At 42.2% G+C, this 22186-nt stretch overlaps 1 protein-coding gene across 1 annotated transcript; it reads right to left on the minus strand.

The window, feature by feature from the left end:
* Positions 1-125: 125 nt before the first annotated feature.
* me2 (malic enzyme 2, NAD(+)-dependent, mitochondrial) lies at positions 126-22186 on the minus strand. The gene is made up of 16 exons (XM_088628657.1): positions 22052-22186; positions 16527-16651; positions 14176-14309; positions 13209-13358; positions 11721-11796; positions 11257-11418; positions 10423-10526; positions 9815-9924; positions 8775-8872; positions 6937-7050; positions 6659-6773; positions 6211-6353; positions 5837-5939; positions 5173-5243; positions 4922-5020; positions 126-4206 (listed from the first exon to the last, which is right to left on the minus strand). Exons 2-16 carry the CDS (start codon positions 16632-16634, stop codon positions 4042-4044), a joined length of 1752 nt encoding a protein of 583 aa, XP_088484783.1. The 5' UTR covers positions 16635-16651; positions 22052-22186; the 3' UTR covers positions 126-4041.

Raw genomic sequence — 22186 nt, forward strand, 5'->3', positions numbered from 1 at the left:
ACACACTTTCCAAGTCAATTGGTATCTAATTATCTCTCATTGTGCATGTGTCTGTGTCCTGTGATGGACAAACCTTGTCCAGGGTGTAGTCAAGGAAAATAATACATCAAGTCAGGAGACACACACTAAGAAAAATAAACCCTTTATTTAGCATTTTGACAATACACGCGTAGGGCAGCTCAAGCACAGGAACAATCCTGCTGCACAACAGTTTCAAACCAAAGGCAATAGACCATAAAAAATAAAGTTCCCAAAACAAGCAACTTTAAACCAATACATTTTATAGATATTTGAAGAATTACAAGAGTTACAAGGTTATACTGTAGTTCCAATCATAATTTTGTTCAGGGTATTTCAGTAAACACATCTTAACTAAATATCGACACTCCTTGAAAGCAAAAAATTCAAAAAAGTACTGCATATCCAGCAAAAGATTATAAACCATATAAATGAACATGGTTTAGCTGGAAAACTAACTAGGACTGCTCGTTTCACATACTGTAGGTATTGCCATCCTCTGACTGGTTTTAAAGCTGTAATTACAATTTCTTAATTATGTCCACTTAATCAACTCTTACTTGGTTTGTTATCTGATGACTAAACAAGTTGAAATCCCCATTTATTCAATGTTAGCAGAATATGTTTTACCCTTCTAGCCTTTTAACTGCTTCTCCTAGAGGGATGTGTCTTTAATTTGAGATTAAAATTGAAACAATATTATCAAAGAAAAAATGGAATGAGACAATACAGATTTTGTATTAAATGGGCACAGTTTAAATTGTATGCTTTGCACTTCTGTGGGAGAAGCCAAATACAAATTTCCATAGCTGTGGACAGTAAAGTATCTATCTAATTAGCTGATACAGAACAATGAACATCCTGGAGCAAAGGACAAGGCATCACGTTATGCGAGACGAGATCTAATCCAGCTACTAAAACAATTGTTTTGTTTTTTTACGAGGGTTGACATGGGAGACGTTTAAAGGCAAATAGTTCTGGGAGCAAAATACATACAAATTGGTCAACACTACTAATATAAATGGTACCTAACTATGTAACTAAACAAAAGTCAAATTCCTCATCCTACATTAACCATCAAGAATTAAAACCATCTAATTTAAGGGATCCCAGTTCTGGTTCTGGAGACACCCATACCTGCTGGGTTTTGTTCCACCTGGTGACTTAAATAATTGAACCCTCAATAGAACAATTAATAGATTTAATTAAAAAATGTTTTTAGTACCTACAAAATGCTTGAGGTTGCATTTTAACTATTGACTTTAAGTAATTTAAAATCTCCCACCTTTGATTGGGGGGAAAAACAAACTTGTAAAGGTTTTAACCAAGCACCTTGTTGGTTCAGTTAAGGACTCATTTAAAGCTACATCTCAGCTTAAATGAAAACCAGAATGTGTGAGACCCCAGGATCAGGACTGGGAACTAGGTTCACTGCTTAGAAGTACCGCCCGTGCTTGGATCTGAGAAGACTACTGCCATAGAAAATCTGTACACCCTTAAGAAAAATATTGAATCATTTTTTAAATAATCAACAGTGCACACGAAAGGGGACGGAACGTGTGGAACTGAAATTGTTATGTCTGCGGTATTTTGTAAACATAAAAGTACAGTAAGGAAAAGGTTTAGCAGAGGGGTCTCCAATCCTGCTCCTGGAGAGTTCAAATCCAGCAGGCTCTGTTGGTCACCAATTTCTAAAGATCTGGAACATTTACTTTCTGATCAACAAAACAGGTGGTTTGTTAAATTAAGCAATTTGGAGATGATTTAGGATTAATATCTATGTGCTGTTCAGCCCTCAAGGTTCTCTTAAATGAAGAGATGGTTTGTTTGATTCATCAATATCTTGTAGGTGTTAGCAATCTTTTGAAACAGGTGACCTAGAAGACCAACTGGACTGGGGCTCCAGGACCGGGGTTGGAGAAAACTGGAGTGTATATTAGTATTGGCCCTTTTGCTGATGTGCGTCAAGACAAAGCTGCAGAGCCTTCAACAACTGCCCAGCCCATGTGGGGATAAAGATCTGCAGTACAAGGCTGCAGAAACTTCCCAAGGAAGGAAAGCAGAAAATCCCAGCAGGCACTTGGGAGGAAAAGGTGCATCAGATTCCATGACCACAAGTAGATGGTCAATTAAGAATTGAGATCAACAGCTCTAAATATTTTTTATTAGATTTATGAGCAGATGTTATGAAAAAATGTTTCCCTTTTAATAAAAAATAAAAATCTCTTTAACCCCCCCAAAATACACTTGACAAAATCAGGTTTTAATAACCCATAAGCCATGTTTTAAGATATCTAGTGGAAAAGGGAAATATTGTTTTTCATATTTTGAGACTGAAAGTTCAAAAGAGGGATTTGCATGTTAGTGGCACTGATAAAAACACAGCATATACAAGGGTTCAGAATTAATGTTTTAGAGAGTGTGCAAACAACTCACATTTTCATCAACATTTGATTAACTTCAGTGAAATTATACATCAACACAAGTCAATAATAGTTTAAAAAATGAAACAGATCTTTAATTTAAAAAACCTCTAAATTTAGGTTCTCTCAGCACACCACTGTACCTGTATAAAAAGCTTTTCTTTGGCATTGAATATGTTGGGGTGATTATCTCAAGAGTATAATCCTGAACTGGCCTTTTGTAAAAGTGTAAACATGTTGTAATATGAAATTTAAAAAAAGTAATTGAACATAACTGGAAAATCTTTTTCAGTATAACTCTTGCTATGCAATTATCTCAAGAAAGTAGACACCCTTTCACAGTTAAAATGGTCCACCTCAGTAGGGGGTTGTGATGCTCATACTGCTGTTGTGACTTGGATAGCACCATGAAAATACTATAAATTATGTGGTTTAGTAAATCATGTATTCTCCACCACTATCACTGCTTCATAGTCCTTAGTTTAGGAACTAACAAGCGCATATGATGATGCGTGTTTCCAGTAACTGTTCAGTTTCAGACATGAAAACCCCACTTGTATTTAGATGCAGAAGCTGATTAACTCAACTGAATCAACACTTCAATGCTCCTGCCACCAGCAAACTACCAGCCCTGTTTTTATTTTGTCCCAACGGGAACTCGTCATTAAGTGCTGGGATGGTAATGGGAGGCCAAAGATTTGATTCTTGTACACCTGGTCTCGCACAGTGCTTCAAAGCAAAGACTGGAATGCTGTAAGCTCTGCAGAAGAGCCGGAAACACCTAGATTCAACTTGTGACATGCCGCCAAGAAAGTGCTCATGCTCCTTGTCAATGCTGCCATCTGCAGGCCTCAGCTGGTTAAAGACACAGCTGGGAAATTAAAATCCATTCCTTTGGATTCTGCAGATATGGTTTGCTAAAAATTATCCACTGATACAATAATCGATCAATAACCGCCTGACAACAATGACAGAAGACAGAAAAAACACCCAACCTCACTGGCAACGAGTCCCAGGATGTGGTGTTAAATGTTTGTTTCTAAGCTCCCGGGAGTGAGCCACAAACTCTCTAGCAGTGTATCTGTGTGAAGCTCCCTTCACTGAACCAAAACCGCAACAATATAATCATGGAGTGCAGGTTATAAATGTTAATCCCCTGAATATTTTGAGGGTATGGAAATAAGACAAATAAGGAAAGAAAAACAGACCCTAGGCCATTCCTAGGCCATTTTCATTTGGAGTTTTTTGTGCTTTCAATGCGTTTCAAAGTGCGTGACGTAGTCAAGACTGAAAAGGGCTGTGTTTGCATCTTATCAAAGGAAACCGGCGTGTTCTGACAGATCACAGCCAGGAGTGGATGGCTGGTTTGGAGTGTGAACAGAAAGTTAAGAATGAAGATGACAGTTTGGTTCTGGTTCTCACTCTAATGTTCTCAGACACCTTCAGGGGTCACTACGTTCAGTAGGCATAAGATTCTGAAAAGAACTTGCTCAGATGTTACAAATAAGCACTAAAAGGGAGTAAGATGTGGGAGCACTGAACGAGGAGCTGACCTAGGGGGCTGTACTAACTTCTCAGCTGGCGTGATACCGCGCTGCTATTAGACTATCTTTGGAGGCTTGGCAGCGGACTCTGGCCATTCATAAATATCGGGCAGGAAGGAGTCGTACTCGGTGTTCCACACCTTGGACCTGATGTAGCCATCCTTATCCAGGGGCTCAGGATAGTGGAACGCCACACCATTGGCGTACAGGTACTCTACCACCTGACAAAACATGGAGAAAAGCAAAGGGTCAGAACAGCCCAGAGTCTAAGCGTTTTCAGATACTGTATTGCTTGTAAAAAACAGTTGTGGTCCGGGGGACTGTGTTGAGTGATTTGTAAGTAAGCCGTAGCCTTATGGTTTTGCATCTACCCTGCAGAGCAGCCAATTACAGTTTTGCAAATGCAAGTCCGCACTCATGTGATCACGAGGGGCAGGTTTGGTCAACGTTTGTGTCCCAGAACTCACGACATTGAGCTCTGTGTTTGCAGGGCTTAGAATATAGACTTCATTGTAATGCAGAACCGGCAAGGGAGAAGTAAAACAAAACATTTCTACCAAACAGACAACTTAATCAACTTTTTGGTCTGAAACAAAGGAGATTACAAGGAGACTTCCAGATTCCTAAAAGGCACTCAGCACAAGGACCTGGGGACACAAGTACAAAGCTTAGAGACACAGAATGGAGTCATCCTTAGTCATGGGGTTGAAGAATCCTTTAAGAAAGGGACAGATTCAATTCTTAGGTCTTGAAGTTACTAACAAATGGAAAACATGAGCCAACTGGTCTCCTCTTTGATAACCATTTTTTTGTTTTTATTTCCAGTACGATTACTTGTTGCACAGACAACACTGAAGAAGACTTGATCTGCTTCCCCAGTGTGGAAAAGTACAACCAGCGAAAGAGGGATTTCCTCCTGACAGCACAGTCTCTTACCTTAACAGCAATACGAATGGACACCTCTCTAATGTTGGACAGCTGCGGGTACAGTCTTCCCTGGCTCATCTCCACATCAGTCAGCTGCTCTGCAAGGGCCTACGAACAGACAGTCACTGCCTTTATGTCTTGAGAGTACACCCCACTCTCGTGGGACTGACTGATGGCGGTTGATCCAAAGCTCTCCTTTCTTCTGTTTCGGATATTCAGTTATGGATCAAGGCACAGAGCAACAGATTAAAGAAACAAACCTTAGCAGCTACCAAGAAGACCGTGTCACTGATGTGACGTACTCCGCTGAGAATCACAGCCAGGGCTACACCTAAAAAGAGTCAGTACAAGACAGCTATAAATACGAAGTATTCCTTGTATTAGTTAAGAGCATTTAAGGAGTCACATACACGAATAACCTTGAAACGATTTGAGATGTATTATGTAATGGGTTCATACAATAAAAGAGCTGCATTTTAAACCATGTTAAATGAAATTGCTGAGACACTGAGTGAGCAGGTACAAGTTTGAAGCTTTTTATCAAAGATGTCTAAAAATGATTAGATTACAATTTTGTGAGTTTACGACCTACAGGAACTTATACATAGGTGCAGGACCTGAGCAGTCTTGAGTAGAAATAATGTCAGTTAACAAAACAAATTCCGATTACTAACAGAAAAAAGAACACTCTGGATAGAAGACAAAACTTTGGATGGAAATGTATTTGTAAAGAGCAGCTTACCACGAGGAACACTAACAGTTATGAAACAAAATATAAAATTGGAAAAAAAAAATAATGAAATAAGAAAATCAGTACAGACAAACTGCAGCAATACTCATCTTTAGGTCCATTTTCTCAGTCCTGTCCAGGACAGAAGGAAAGGCACTGTGGTCTAAACTGTCATTATTGTGTGGTTGTTTTACCTGGGAATATGTAGGCGTTGTTCCCCTGTCCTGGCGTGAACACGCGTCCGTCGCTCAGAGTCACAGTTCCAAAAGGGCTGCCACTGGCAAACAGACAGCGGCCCTGGTGACAGAGAGACAATGAGAGCTTCAGAGCACTGCGATGAGGAGACTTAATACAGTAAAGATGGTACAGTACTTCTCTCACAGTATGCGACAAGTTAAAAGTGATATGGTACCTCTCGCAGTCTGTGTCAAGTTAAAGGCAGAACATTGCGTCTTTCACAGTGAGCGACAAGTTAAAGGCGTTACAGTACTTCTCTCACAGTATGCAACAAGTTTAAGGTGGTACAGTGCCTCTCACACGGAGCGAAAAGTAAAAGGCAGCACAGTACCTCTGTTACAGTGTAGGCCTCCTCAGCAGTGCACTCTGCCTTAGTTGTGGGGTTGCTGAGAGCAAATATTATGGGGCGCTCATTGAGAGAGGCCATGGCCTTGAGGACTTCATTGGTGAAAAGCTTGCCTGCACCTGCCACTCCTAAAGAAAGAGAACGACAATCAATCAACTGGGTGGAAGAAAACGACTCCATTGACAGTCCTCCAGCGCAATGCTAGAGAAAGCTGCGGTTTAAAAGGCAGCTCCCTGGGATCATGTAGGGGTTATACAGGAAATAGATAATAGGATAAGCTGATTTAGCCTCCAATGATCAAATGACCACAACGCCTTGGGGCAACTGAGCACAGAAGAATCATTTTCCCAGCATCCCTAACTCCTTCTGGGACACACTGAGTCACTTGCCCACTGTGGAAAGAAACGACCTGAGCTGAGGGTGTTCTCCTTACCGATTATGGCCGTAGGTTTGAGGACGTTAACAGCATCAAGAAAGCTCTTGACTGTTTCTCCAGGACTCTGGTGTACAAAGGCCTCCTGGTTACCGTCCGTTATTTCTGGCCGGTCCTACAAAGGGATATGAGTAACCAGACAATTTACAGGGCCCCCTCATGATCTGAGAAGGCATAAATCACTTCTAGTTAATGCTAGTTGTACATCATCTGCACCTTTCCACTAGATCTTCAAACAGATGGGCTCAGCCTCCCAGACCTCCTCTGCTGTATCTCACCTGCACCAATAGGCCATATTTGTCAAACATCCAGATTTTCTTTCTGGCTTCTGCTTGTGACACCCCTGCCTCCATCATGGCCATGACAATCAGGTTAGCGATTCCCAGAGCAGCCTGAAAAAACAGAGCTGATCAGAAACCACTCCAGACTCAGATTTGTCCAAACACTTACCTATCATTTTCCATCTCATCGGGGTGCCCATCTGTGCTCATAAAGAACCACAGTCCTGCTCATTTTTCAGCCAGCCTTAAAAAAGGTCAGTGAGCCGAGACCTGGAGAGTAAGTTAATGTTTTTTAATTAAGCAACAGACACTTAATTAAGCAACGCTTAGCTGCAATGAAGACCAGAAGACCACATGTTGACACTCCTCATGAGCCACTAAATGATATGGTTATGTATAATTACTCACAAGAAAAAAAAACTAGAAGTCAAATATGAAAGATCAATGAACAAATGCTTTTTAGAGTTCTAAAAATGAAGAAGTCATCACTCATTTCTCTTAAGTGCGCAAAACTCGGTTTTCAGACTACTAATATCCATTCATTTAAATCAGGGGTGGGGAACGTCCGGCCCGCAGGCCGTATAAGGCCCGCGAAATCATTTGGTCTTGCCCTGCCAAGGCAACCGCAGGTGTAGAGATGGGTGATAATTCGATAACGATAATTATCGCGATATAATTTTCCTCTATATAATTTTAACAAAAGTTCGATATATATGTTTCTGTTTGCATGTTTGCGCATGCGCACAAAATACTGTGCAAGTGCGCGTGTGTGTTGCAGACCAGGCAGCTAACAGATTTGTTTAATGTTTCTGCTGTTTGGCAAGTATTGTGTTCTTAAAATAAAGAGTTGTTTAATTTACCAATTAACTGTCTGGTTTCTTCAACTTTCACTCAGGAGAAAAAATCAGCCTTTAAACTTGAAAGAAATAATGATTTGACATTTATCGGGATAATTATCAATATCGACTAATATGAAAATTTTTAATGTGATATCGTGATAACATGACGGGACAGACACGCATGCTTCTCGTCAGCTGCCCGCGGCCCATCTGCCTGGTATTGCGGTGACTCAGAGGACAGTCAGTGCCAGGCAGTTTGGGAGTGTATACGTTGTGAAAGTGTTAACACACTGTGTTTTACGAACTGCGGGATGAAGTCAAGCAGTTCATGGAGATGAAGGGAAAACCTGTCAGGGAGTGGCTGTTTGATCGACTGCGCTCCAGACTGACCGACGCAAACCTGGAAAAGCAGTTGCAAGTAGCAACATCATCAATACCAGCTAACATCACACGCCTCACCAAAGAGAGGCAGTTCTAGCCATCACATTAGGGGTGAGTTAATTAAATGTTTGACCAAATATAGCAGGCTAATTTTAAATTGATAATATTGTATGACCCGCGAATGATGTTATAAATATCCAAATGGCCTTTGGCAGAAAAAAGGTTCCCCACCCCTGATTTAAATGGTCCAAGATTACCACTGTCACTGACAGGTGACCACACTTTCTACTCTGCATTGGGAAGGAATACAGGTGAACAATTGTCACTATTAGTGACAATGAGTTAAAGGCCCTTAGAAGTCGGCTCACTCATATCCCTGCTGAGCTGAAGGTTAGGACTGCTGGCAGCCCTGGGCACCCCTTTTGAGCCCTCAGTTTCCAAATGCAGAAAACGCTGTTGTGGCATGTTAATAGTGATCACCGACTGCTGTATGCAACTGCCTGATTACATTATGACCAGAATGTTACAAAATACAATCTGAAAAAAATAATTGCATTGATCAAAAGGACACAGAGGAACAGTCCATGGACAGGAGGGTGGGTCACAAGACCTTACCTCTCCTGCACCCAGGAAGAGAACTCGGTGCTCGGTGATGGGCTTCCCAATCACCCGCTGTGCTGCCAGCAGTCCGGCCAGCGCCACTGAGGCTGTACCTGCAAGAGGACAGGGACACCAAAAACATCTCACACAGCTGCATGAACACTCACTGCAAATCATCAGGGACTGGACCTAAGAGCTTCCCTTCGCTCATCAGCACAGGTGCACCACTCCAGCCCCGGAGAGACCGAACCCAGCAGGGTTTCTAAAACTGGTACATGGGTCCAGTGGTGGTAACGATCTGCTAGATTTTGGATCAGGAGCATTTCTCAGCTTGTTCACAGCTGTTAGCAAAACCTTTCACATCGCACACACTCCTACTCGCCCACATCCGAAGGAAACAAATATTTGGTAAACACCTCTCCTCTCAGTCACACAAGACAAGCTTCGTAATATGCCTTTCAGTCAGTTTTGGCATCCAACTGAAACCATGGAATTTTGTGCAGACCTAATATTTAATACCCTTGTTATGAAAGCAATTATTCAATTGTTTTTGTATTGTTATGTTATTGTTTATGTTTTTACATAAAAAACTCTTTGCTTGGTTTTGCAGTGGAAAAACTCAAATCTACAACAAGCTGCCTTTGCCTTGTTACTGTTACACAAAATGGCCAAGTCACAGCTTATTTAAAACCGAAATGTCCACCATTTGAGGTTGTAGTGAAGAGTTTGCAGTGAGCGCTGACATACTGTGCTTGTAAATTTCTGAAAACAGTGTTAGACTCAAGAAAGGACAGGAAGTTGAAGTGCAAGTCTGAAGTGCAGTAACTATACTACTTTCCATTCATTTCAGATTCATCCTGGTCAGACAGATAGGCACTGCCAAACAAATTCGGGGCTCCAGATGACATTATTTCAAAAGACCACTGCTTAAGCCTTGCTGAACTCCTCCCATTGGACTCCTCATTTATTATGACTGCTTAATACAGAGAAACCATGCCTGACTGGGTCCTGCATACTGCACATTCAGGGGTACATTCGCTCATCACTTAACTCACCTTGAATGTCATCATTGAAGGTGCAATACTTCTCCCTGTACTTGCGCAGGAATCTGAATGCATTATGGTTCCCAAAGTCTTCAAACTGAATGAGGGTGTTTTGTCCATACCTGAAGAATAGCATTATTAAACAGTTGTCCAGGCAACTGTTGTGTTGAAAGACCAATGAGCCTGTATAAAGATATCATATCACATATTTTTGCAATATGATACCGTACGTCTTACCAGAGGGCAAAGCTGAAGACCATATGTGAAATATAAAAAATCCTTAATTTGAAAAATTAGCTTTCATAACTGCAGTATGTCAGTTAACTGCTGGAGGAAAATCCCTTCACGCTCTGTTAGGCAAAATGATTGTCTTGCAGTGCAGATTACATAAAAACAGCACATACTTATACTGAAGTATTAGTGTAATTAGAATGTATTAACTTCACAGCAACCTGCTGACATGACAGACCTGTAACCCTGCAATTAAAGCCTTTCAGGATTCACGATACGGGGTTGTAATGCTCTTTTGCGAGCTGCAGGAAGGAATTTGTCATCTTAAGATCTCACATGTCACTGCCCACAGCTCAGTGCTGCTGCAGAGAGAAGCGTTAGGTTCTTACTTATTCACCACTGCCTCCATGAACTCGTCGATGAGGTCGTCGTAGAGCTGGGAGCGGTCCCGTTTCTGGTACAGGCCCATGTAAAAGGGATCCTTCAACAGTGTCTGCAGTAACAACAAAGAAAAGAGAAACCTCCTAGTTTAAAAGATTCAGGCCACCCTCTGCATTATCTTCTTCAGCTTGGACAGTGCTGGCAATGCAAGGTGATGGAGCACCTTCAATGAGAGCCCAAGAAAAATTCACATCCTGGTTTGGAGCCCAGTAATTCAGTCAGCCGTGCAGAGCTGCTGTGAGGACGGCTCAGCTCACCCTACCCTTCCTTTCTTCAGGACCACAGTTCTTTTAAATGAACGAATTACTTGCATAATTGATCAGTAAATTAGATGTGATTTTCTAAATAATTAATAAGCAGGATTAAAGGATGGCTGGAAGTCTATAGGTTTGACTGGACTTGAGCTCTCAAGGACTAGGTTTGAGGACTTCTTGTATTCTCCCTCTTACAAAAATATCTATTTTACCCATGATATACTTAACACAGATCAAATGACAAAATAATACAAAACTCCCTGGAAATGAGAAGTGCTCTCAGTTTATTATAAAACTAGAAATAAACAGTGTTGTGACAGTGTGCTACAACAGTATGGGAATAAATCAATATGGGAAGTTCAGTTTAAGAGTGTGCAGGCAGAAGGATACCATCGAAAAGAAATTCTGCTTTGTGTAAATGAACCGAGTTGTGGAGGGTGTGTGTGTTCCTGTGACAAAAGCCTGTGTCGGGGGTTACAGACTGCGTGGCCTGGTGCCCCATCTCCGCTGCCATTCAGGGAAACTCACGGGATTGTCGGTGCCCACATCGATGCAGACTGGAAGGCACTTCTCGGGTTTGATGCCAGCACAGGCCGTGTACAGGCACAGCTTCCCTACCGGGATGCCCATCCCGTATACCCCCAGGTCCCCGAGACCCAGAATCCGTTCTCCGTCAGTCACCACCACCGCCTGGCACAACAGACACGGGCGAGACACAGTGGGAGTCACGCGCTCACAGGAGAGGTCCAAAGTTTGTACGCACAACAGTGTGGAATGAAAATATTACAGCACTGACAGGCGTGCGGTGCGCTGTCATGGTTTATTCTTCTATTGTGAAAAAGATTTAGAAGAATCTCTGTCATGTAAACTAGGACACCCTGTTCCAGCTGGATCATACAGGGGAACCCCTGGACACCCCACTCCAGCTTGTATCTGGAGTGTGTAACAGGTGAACAGTTAACGGTTTGCTGTGTAGATTTAGTCCACCTTACCTTTACATCAGGCTCTGGCCAGTTGTCCATGACAGACTTGATATGGCCTCTGTCCAATATGGAAATAAACAAGCCCCTGTCAAACATTTAAAAAGACCAGTTAATGAAATTATATATATAATAACATGGGCTTTAGTTTTTCAGTTTCTAATGATGTGACACCCCTTTGACATCACTGTGACCTGATTCAGTTTGATAATTAAAAACAAAAAATCAATTAATTATTCCGAACAATAATCAAGTCATTTGTTGATTGGAGTACTGGTTGTTTGTCCTTTATCTGTAATGGAAAGACAGGTGACAGTGATCACTCCTGCCTCAGTCTTTTGAACAGATGTGAAAAGTTGTCATTTCTAGAATTTCTAGATTTCTCTTCAGCATTTGAATGCATTCAATTGCAATTACTGGCAACCAAGCTATTGTCTAATTAAAGTTTTTATCTTAATCTTGTCAGCTGGGTTACAGATTTCCTTACAGACGGAACCTAAAAGGTAAGAATTAATAATGCTTTGTCTAACAAGTGGATTCTTCAACTGGTTCCCCCAAGGAACCACTGTATTGTCTCCCTTACTTTTCGTCCTGTATACAAATGACTAAATTACCACCAATCAAAAGACATAATTAAATTTACAGACAACTCTGTTACTGTTAGTCTGCTGCAAACAGACGAATGGGGCCAAGGAACAGTTGTAGAGGAGTTTGCCACTTGGTGTGTAATAAACTATTTGGAGTTGAATGTCTTTAAAACAAAAGACATGGCAATTATTTTCAGAAAGAACCCCTAGACTCCCACTCAAAGGTTGACTATCAGGAGATAATCGTTGGACATGGCTGGTAAATATACATATAAGTGACTATTCTAGACTGCACATTTTGAGGCAAAATGATTCTAGTCTCAAAAAAGAGCAACAGATTCTGTTTTTTCCCTGATCTGCTGCATTTGGGAATCTGAATCTGTGGAGTATTGTCAGACTGTCAGAAAGTCATTGGTGCTGATATTTCTAATCTACCCCATGTCTATCAGTTCCGATTCTTACAAATAGGAACTTTCCATCCCAGATGGAAATGTTTGATGACTTCCAACTACTCCCCTGAGAATGCAGAATTCCCAATTTAAAAACAAACAGGTTCAAGTTCTCACTCATAACTGTAGCTATAAGCTTGCTCAACAGTTGATTCTCTTGCCCATGTTTACGCATATTTTCTGTTGCTGTACAACACATTGCCACTTGGGGATTCTCTCTGCCAGTTCATCTCGTACACCCTCTTCCTAATAACCTGGCTAAACCCCCAGTCCTCGTGCTGGAGATCTGCTGACAAATATAATTCCAGCAGTAAATATCAGTCTATTTGTACGTGGTCACAGTTTATAAAGCAAATCATTCTTCCTCAAAAGACTATACATTTTGCAAAAACACAAAGAAACATTAAACTCATACAGTACATGCATATTTACAAGAGTATAAATGGTGGGCAGCAGTGTCTTACTTGGGTCTGCGGAAGATGTGCCCGTACTGTGAACACGCCAGGCCTACAGTGGGGGTGTAGACTATGGGCATGAGCTTCTCAATCTCCTCCTGCAGGATGCGGTAGAACAGCCTCTCGTTCCTCTCCTGGATCCCCATCACGTAGATGTATCTGTGCACAAACACACACACAACTGGGCTCAAGCTATTACCTGCACAGCTCTGCTCTAAAAACAGGCATGAACAACAATAAAACCAACTGAGGCAGCAAAACAAGGCTATGATATGACATAACATTTTTTCTCTAAACTCTAGATTTCATTAACTATTGATATGATTGATATTTTCCTACTTTACATAAACCTTAAAACTAAACTGCACTGTTGATAGAACGCTTAAGTTATCATCTTAGATTATTTAATATTGCTGATATTTTATGAAAGGGTGGTGGTGTAGTGTAGTTGTTCAGGTCTCTGATGTGGATTGTTTCACTGGCCTTGTGGCGGCATGTGGGTTCGAGTCCCCACTGTGGACCTGTTGTATGTTGAAAAGAGATCCTTTACCCCTGTTACTAGGGGACCAGTATTGCTCGGGGGTGATCCCCAAGTTGGACCAGCCTCCCATCCAGAGGGGTCATGTGCTCTCTAGTCCACTTAACTCTATAGAAACCAGGTTGAGCTCTGGTCCGATCAGCCAGTATGACTCGGATCTGGGCTTTGCTTATTTTGTGAAAATGCTCTGTGCCAATTTGCTGTGAAGGGCAACAAACCAAATAAAATTCAGATCAACGTATTTGCAGAAAGTCTTTTTAAGAACTGAGATACTTTGATTATAATATCATGGGTATATCATGGGTCCAGTGGGCATGACATTCAGGACCAGTACACATGTCAGACCAGAAAGCTCTATAGTTCTAGTCCAAAGTGCAGCTGGACTGGGGTAAAATTGTTCAGATGTTATGGTTTCTTTGAATCACAGCTCGGGCTCACTTCTCTAAAGGGTCGGTCATTTTCTCCAGGTTCCTCTTGAAGCGCATTGCCTGGATGTCCTGGGTTTCGATCTTGGGAGGGAGAAGGCCCTGCAGGCCCAGGATCTGCCTCTCTTGCAATGTGAACGCCATTCCCTGCAAAACAGACCACACTTCAACAAGCAGCAAAAACCAGCGCCCACCCCAGCAGAAACTGCAGCAGACAGGTGAAAGCCGTGCCTTCTGCTCTCTGCTGAAAACTGTTCTCTTGTAGACTGAAGGAGAAAATACAGGCCAGATAATGCTCAGGTCTCACACCTTGTTCCCGTGGCTAAATCCCATACAAAACAAACAAGTCCTAAACGTTCACACTCCAGTCTCCTTAAAAAACATTTCATTTTTCAATTTCTGGCGCTAAGGCCTTCACATTTTTTCGGTGACACTTGGGGGCTTTCCTGATAGCTTTTGTCCCCGTACCCAGCTAGCTGTGGATACAAACGTATCACAGTAGCCGAGGTTGTACCTTGTCACTAGGGCTTTCAAACTCTCTTAACCAGACGTGCCTTTTACTTAATGTCGAATAAAAAGCAGAAATGACCCTGCTCCACTTGTTTCACTTCTTTCAAAATGATCTACTGGGAACTATACCATGAAACCTAATTAACACTACCACAAGTTACTGGATCAGGACTGATATTCTGTGCCATCGCTTTTCCTTGATCATGCTCCACAGAGCTAATTTCAATTAGTAAAAATGAAAAACGTCCGAATCCCGGATGGAAATTAAAACATGACTCATTATTAATTGATTGCTTTGCTCCAGAATAACACTGGTCCTGGGGGCAGCCCTGTACGAACAGGAGCAGGATAATTATTGCAAATCACACAACTGCCCGATACCTCAGATAGTGCATGACCTAGCATGACCTAGAGCTAGACTAGAGAGTGGAGAGTGGGAGGAAGGAGGAAGGAAGAACAGATCAAACTCAACACACCAAGTATGATCTCATTTTGCATTTGTGGTTGAGAGATGACTGTCCAAATAGCTCTGCCTACAGTGTCCACACACAAGCGGAGAAATGCTAATAATGATGTTTAATCAGTAGACTGTACCCAAACTGACTGACTTATAAGTGCTTTTGTGTGTGATAACGCTCACTAAACTGCCCACTTAGAATCTTTGGATAGAACAGTTCAAACTGCGGAGGGGACTGGCGTGAGTCACATGTTACCACTGCAACTGTTATCAGGAAGAGATAACACAAGCTAAATACAGTACAGTTTCACACAATGACTCATCACCAACACAGAGATAAGAGCTCTGTCAGCAGCTGCCGGAACACAAAATGGTAATCTATACAGTTTTCCAGGTTAGTCCGGTTATTGTGTTTCAGGCGAGATGAACAACACTACAAGTTCCTCTTGTGAATTTCCCACTAAACATTACCAAATGTTACATAAAATCAAGCTGTAAGAGAATGTTTATTTACACAAAATAAAAATATCAAGCTCGCCTACATATTTTTCAACATGCCAGATAAATCACCATTTTTAAAAAATGAAAAAAGTCCCTACATGTTATTTACAAGTATTCTGCAGCACTGAAATTCAGTACAATAGATTACAAACAATAGGAAATATGTAAATTCCGGAATATTTGCAGACATTGTATACAAGTAATCCAAATTAAACTAATTTTGGATTTGTCATGTTACGGCAAAAATCCACTGCGAACAAGTACACAAAGAGTGCACGAGTTTGTATGGACATGACAGTTTCTTCCATATGGTTTCAACTTAGACCTACGTTTTCACATGTTTGAGCTGATAAAAGAAAACAGCAGACCTGTTTCTTTAACTTTTGGATGGGTCGTAGTTTCTCTGCTGGAATACAGTATTTTCCAACCAATAGAGGGTGACTTTAAGAGGAATCTCTGGTATGCTTTGATGGGAAAGACTCTCTAGTGGTAGTCCTTTCCATTACTGCTAATACTGTTAAGAGAACCAGATCCAGCACCACATGGAAGCAATCAGACTAGGCTGCACTAAACGGCAAAAAAAGTCTGCATCATGGTTTCTTTCTGGTCTGTTCACAGAAAAGTGTCTGCTGGAAGTGGTGACAAGGGCCGATTGACTGAGGTCGAAATCAAGTAAATCAAGTTCACTAGCATCTTCAGAAGCTATAGTGTTCTGGCATTAACCTGATGATGCCGATCAATGCCTGTAAGCTACGAGTATAGTTGTGCATCCAAATGATGCCAACAAAACACAGGATTTCGTTTTTCTCTGTGGGCAGACCGAAAATGACAAATCACTGTGCGCAGAGAGAGGTGTGGAGAGTGGGCAGCTCTTCGCCGCGCCAGCGAGCACGCACCTTGTTAGTCCTGGGGTTGAGCATGAGGGGCTTCCCTTTCTCCTTGGTGTGGACGGCCCGGCTCGCGCACACGCAGGGCCTGGCGGCCAGCCGCAGCCTGGACAGCATCGCTCGCGGGAGTCTGCCTGCCGGGACAGGAGAGGCGCAGCATCACCACAGCGCCCCCGCTGGAGAGGGCTTGCCCTAGCAGGCTTCACAGGTCTCACGACAATAAGGAGACTGCGAGCGCTTGTCTTAAAAAGAAGTTTTTTTTGCGCCGCACCTCAAGAAAAAGTCAAACAATGCCAAGATTGATCTGCATTTATGAGTCATGTCTGTGTGCGTTGGACAAATAAGTTATGTGTTTTTTTTAGTTCACGACAGGGCAGTGACAGGTAAAGACAGTCAATGCAAAGGGGGGCTTGTACAGTCATGGTAACATACTGACAGCTTACGTGGGACTTGTTTAAGAGAAAGGCAAAAACAGCTTCTTCAACACTGTTTTAAACAATACGCAATTCTTACATAACTGTTTCTCAAAACTGATCCCACAAGACTACCGTCAATCAATGGCCAAGATGCTGCCAGCAGCCTGAGAACACTCTCTCCCTCCATGAACACCCCACTGACACAGACTGAACGAAGCCCTTACACACTCATCAGGGGTCTCATCTGAATGTAGAGCATGAAAAAGATCAAGGCACTGACGCACAGTATTAATGTACTTCAGCAGATGGTGGGGATAGGGAGTCATTTTCTTTGAATTTGCCCTGCATGAGACATCTCTCGCAGAAGACGTTTATAATCCTCTTAAGAAGAACAACAGATCCGGCTCACAAAACTGCGTAACATAAATACGCCATTGTGGATGCTGGGACTGGTATCCGACTTCCCTGCTGGAGCTCATACGAATTTGGACAGAAAAGGGGTTTCCAGCACAAGATAGTCAGCCAAGGGTCTCCTGACACTCCACCCGACTCCTGGGGTTCTTCAGCATCCTGAGCAAGAGAAATATCTCTGCTAACACAACTTCAAAAAGATTATTGAGATTAAATCAATGATTTTTCTAAGCCAAATCATGCAATTTCCATTTTTCTGGGCATGAAAGCCCTATGCTGTGGTGCAACATGCACCAGTACGCACACTGCTTTCTGAAAACATCACCCTTTCCATTCACTTTAGCTCTTTCCCCATGCTATAACCATTAACACTATACAGTGCTGATTGCAGTTGAATTAACCACAGTGAATACAGACAGCAATACTTTGACCTGTGTATAGCAGAAGGGTGTTATAAAGAAAAGCACTTTCTAGCATATGATTTACACAAACACAAAAGATGCTTATACAGCAAACACTAAATGTCACATGGCATGATGAATTCACCCAACACATTGCACAATTTAGCTGCTCGAGTCTTGCTATTCAGTCCACTGGTTTCACAACAAGAACAATTCTGCTTTCAATATGATGCACATAAACCCAACACTGTGCTCCCAGACGCAGAACAGACCTTTTACAAAACAGTAATTAAGAGAGCTGAAGCAGCTCCCAATAAAGAAAATGAAATAATAAAGAAAAGGAACTGGCTAGGTTTGTTAAAGGAAGGTTCTTCACCCCACGTTGGACATAAGGACATGATAAAATACAGAAGTAATTGTAGGTTCCTTAATTGTACACTGATGTGCAAAACGACATCTGGAGTCTGTCATTATAACAGGGATTTGTGAGGGAGCTTAGATTAAATCTCAGTTTAGCTCTCTTAGACTAGCAGCTAGCTCTCATCCCGAGATAACTCAGATGTTAGAGCCTCAGCGGACCAAATACAAAAGCCTGACCCCCTGAAAAAGGCTTTACAGCTGCATGACACTGGATTGCCATGTGGGAAGAAGGAAATCTCAGGTACTGTGAACCATCAGATACCGTGTGTTCCACCTGGTGGGCATATCCAGGTTTTGATCCATATTCTGCACGAACTCCTCCGTAACAGCCCAGGGACGCAGCCACTGCTCTGTTTTACTCCGATGGAACGTTTCTGTCAATATTAGATTATTAGGGCCACTGTTGGAGCTTTCTTGTCGGGACACAACCGGCAGAATGACATTAGAGCTCAGCACTCCTTGTCCGCAAATAGGTTCCATAATCGATTGTGCAAACAATTCGCACCATATATTTCTCTCTCTGAATTCTATACCACAGAGATAAAAAATTACCCTATCCTGGCGAGGGGGGGTTGATTAATTGGTGGGGATGTGCAGTGGCTCTGTGGCTAAAGATCTGTGCCTGTGTCTGGAAGGTATCTGGTTCGAATCCCACGGCTGGCAGAGGAATCCTACTCCTTTGTACCATTGAGCAAGGCCCTTAACCTCAACTGCTCCAGGGGCACCATATAAATGGCTGACCCTGTGCTCTGACATCAAGCTTCTCTCCCTGTCTGTGTGTCTATGTGTCTCATGGAGCAAGTTGGGGTGTGCGAAAAGACAAATTCCTGTGATCTTATTTTAATTGTCTTGTTTTAATAGTGCAGCATTAGGGCTTTTTGTTTAGTCACAACAAAAGAACATTTTGGAGCAAATTAAAACAGCAGAAGCTAGTGATCATTGATATACCTTGCTGAAACACCCCGAGTGATGATTAGGAGCCTGTCAGTGGACCTCCCACCCCTGACCTTTACAACACCATTTCTAATAAGGGTTTTATCTTTATAGTCTGCATTTCAAAGAGCCTCTATGAAGTGATGACTTCATAGAAAAGCTGAGTATAACCATTCAGGCCCACATTTAACCTGCCTCCTCCAACTCACTGCACCCACAGTAGCTGCAATAACAAACTCCTACACACCTTTCTCAAATCTGCACTTGGCGTCTCTTCAATACCTGTACGATACACTCCTTGATTTGAGCAACAAAGCCAATTGCTAAGTTTATTGCTAATGCCCCACATGACCACACACCCTTAGGACATACAGTGCTTGCTAAACACATTACACCCCTGAAACCAACCACAGGCACCTACACTCCTGCGCTGACAGCAGAAGAGGAGCAATCGAGCAGTAGTGACACCATTAACCCGCAAATTTTTAGATTCCAAAGAAGACAGAAGAGGTACCACTTAGGGTCACATAAGGACACGATCTTAAAGACACTGGGATTATTCTGTAATGCAGTAAATGCACCTGTACCTCAGGGGATTTGATGGTGAGTAGGAGGCAATCACAGCCAGCAAGCAATACAGCAGCAGCTCGCTAATGGAGTTACTGCTTCAATAAACTGACAGCTACACCACCGATTCCGCATCCCAGACCTGGAGAACAGAGAATCAAAGTGCCTGCTGGTTCTGTTCCAATGCAACTCAAATCACCTATGCTAAATGCTGCCTTTAACTGATCTGCCTGCTTGTCTAGATTTTTGGTTTGATTCTTGCTTCACTAAGTCCTGAGTTTCAAAAATACCGTATTGTTTCCAACAGCTTCAGAATACAGAGCTGTAAACAGTCTCTCCTCAATCTCTTCTCGAGCTGACCTTTAATTCCGAATAAACTATTCTTAATTCGCAATTGGTTTATAGTGAAAAGAGGCAGATGGGGCAACAATGAGCTGTTTTTCCTTCCGTAGAGGTTCATTTAGTTACACTCACACAGAAGTATACAGGCTGGGGTAAGTAAACCTTTTCAGCCCTGAACAAGGGGACTGGAGACTAGTATTCAAAATCATCGACAACATTCATCCAGACGACTTCTTCAGAAAGAACAGTAAAACACCAACCAGAGGAACAAGGAAACTACAAGGAGGTGTATTTCTAACTGAGAACCATGGAGAAAAGCTGGGGTATGTGAAAAGATGAATTCCTAATGCAAGAAATTATATAGGGCTAATAAAGAAACATTATCATTATTATCAGAAGGCACTAGTGGGATAGGGAGCGGCAGCCTCACAGCACCAGGGTTCGACTGTGGCATGTCTACTGTGTGGAGTTTGCATGTTCTCCTCATTTTTGTGTGGTTTGTGTCTGAGGGGTCCAGTGAGCTTCCACCTTCCAAACACATGCTGCCTAGGTTAAATGGTATTTTTAAAAGCAGGTCTCCAACAGGTCCCCTGTTTCTTAACATCGGTAATCAATATTGATTAATCAAGCAAGCAATCTGTTCATTTAACACAAATCTGGTCCCTGAGGGGTGAAGGGCTTGGTTATCAGTCCTAAACCATCTCTAAATTACTTAATTTAAGAAAACTCTTGTTTAGTTGATCACAATGGATGTTTCATGTCTTTAGAAACTGGTAATTTAATGGTGATGCACAAGACCTGCCTGTGGCCTCTCCAGGACCTCCGATGTGCTAGCATCCCAGCCCGAGTGGAGTACTGCCACACACACTGTGCTTCTAACGCAGCTGTCTGAATCCTGTAAAGCTCGCCAGGAATCAGGAATTGTCTGGAATTGGTCCTGAACTGAGGGAACTGGAATGTGGAAGGAATCGAACTGTAGTGGATTCAGAGAAAATGAACCCCAACTTCGATATGTTTTGTAAAAATGTGCATAAAAAAATCCTGTGGGTATAAATAGAGCAGCCAACGTTGTGTTCAGGGAAGTGCTATTTATAAATATTGACTCCTGAGACTAACCTTTCGTTTCTGGGCCAGCGGTCTTAAATTGGATATCATTGGAGAAATACAGTACTGGGAGAGACGCAGAAAGAGGGCTTTAAAGGACAGTTAAACACGTAAAAACTCACACCTATAAAGTTCAGAAAGCGTTAATGCTGCATGTTCCAGAGGACTTCATGGTTAATTTCATTACACATACAAACATGACATCTGTTGCTGGGCGCATGAACTCGCCAGGTTCACACACACTTACAAACTGGGTAATTTCTGTTTTACAACCGGACTCTGAAGTCTGTAATCAATGAGGAGGAAACGAAAGTGCTAACGGATCGTAAGTCGCACCCTTGGTTTCTCGGCATTTCCAATAAAGAAATACCAATGAACAACGAAATGACAGTGCGGTGCACACTATTTTCGCCATTTAAATAGGCTCATCATTTGAACCCCTTTTCACTGAAGCACTGAAAGAGAAGAGCTTTAAACCGAAATAAATCGGATTTATCATTTTTTTATCGGATTTAAATCGCAGTTTCATGAAGCGTGTGGAGGTTCAGGAAAGCAAGGGCAGGGTAGTTGCCACCGTGCAGGAGATAGAGACCCTTTGTTTTAACTAAGAAGGCGCTTTCTGGAGGAAAAACCTTCGACATTCCTGACCTGTGACGTTCAGTGGCCTGAAATGAGACACCGCATCATCCTCCTCGTCGTCTCAATCAACACTTTTAAACAAGAGATCTTAAATTTTGTCCCAAAATTCATAGCGGTCTACTATACCTCAGCTAGCGGAGGTAAAGCCATTAACAAAGGAAAAAAATACAGAAAAAAACATACTACTGTAACTAACTCTTACATCTATTCAGCCTCACACTCCACAAGCGCCACCTTCCCTAAAACTAGACGTGTAAACAGTCCATGTTATGTAATACATATGTTTATGTACAGTACTTACCGATATCTTGATGAATCCTCCCGGTCCTGCTCAAGACAGTAGTGACAGGTCACGGTACCAACCCGGCCACACTGACTCCCACCTAGACACACAGGCGGAGCCGATCCAGGATCAGCCCACCAGCCAATCACATAG

This window comes from Lepisosteus platostomus, chromosome 4 (genome assembly GCF_059453375.1).
Source record: "Lepisosteus platostomus isolate fLepPlt1 chromosome 4, fLepPlt1.hap1, whole genome shotgun sequence".
NCBI classification, from domain to species: domain Eukaryota; kingdom Metazoa; phylum Chordata; class Actinopteri; order Semionotiformes; family Lepisosteidae; genus Lepisosteus; species Lepisosteus platostomus.

Bases quoted from the DNA above. Each gene is read 5' to 3' on its own strand.
- me2 (XM_088628657.1), bottom strand. From the start codon at position 16,634: ATGCTGTCCAGGCTGCGGCTGGCCGCCAGGCCCTGCGTGTGCGCGAGC. The intron at 5,940-6,210 runs GTACTGTGCTGC...CTCTGTCACCAG, and splicing joins AGGCCTACACTGTAACAGAG to GGCCGCTGTCTGTTTGCCAG. The intron at 4,207-4,921 runs GTAAGAGACTGT...ATGTTTTGTCAG, and splicing joins CCATTCGTATTGCTGTTAAG to GTGGTAGAGTACCTGTACGC.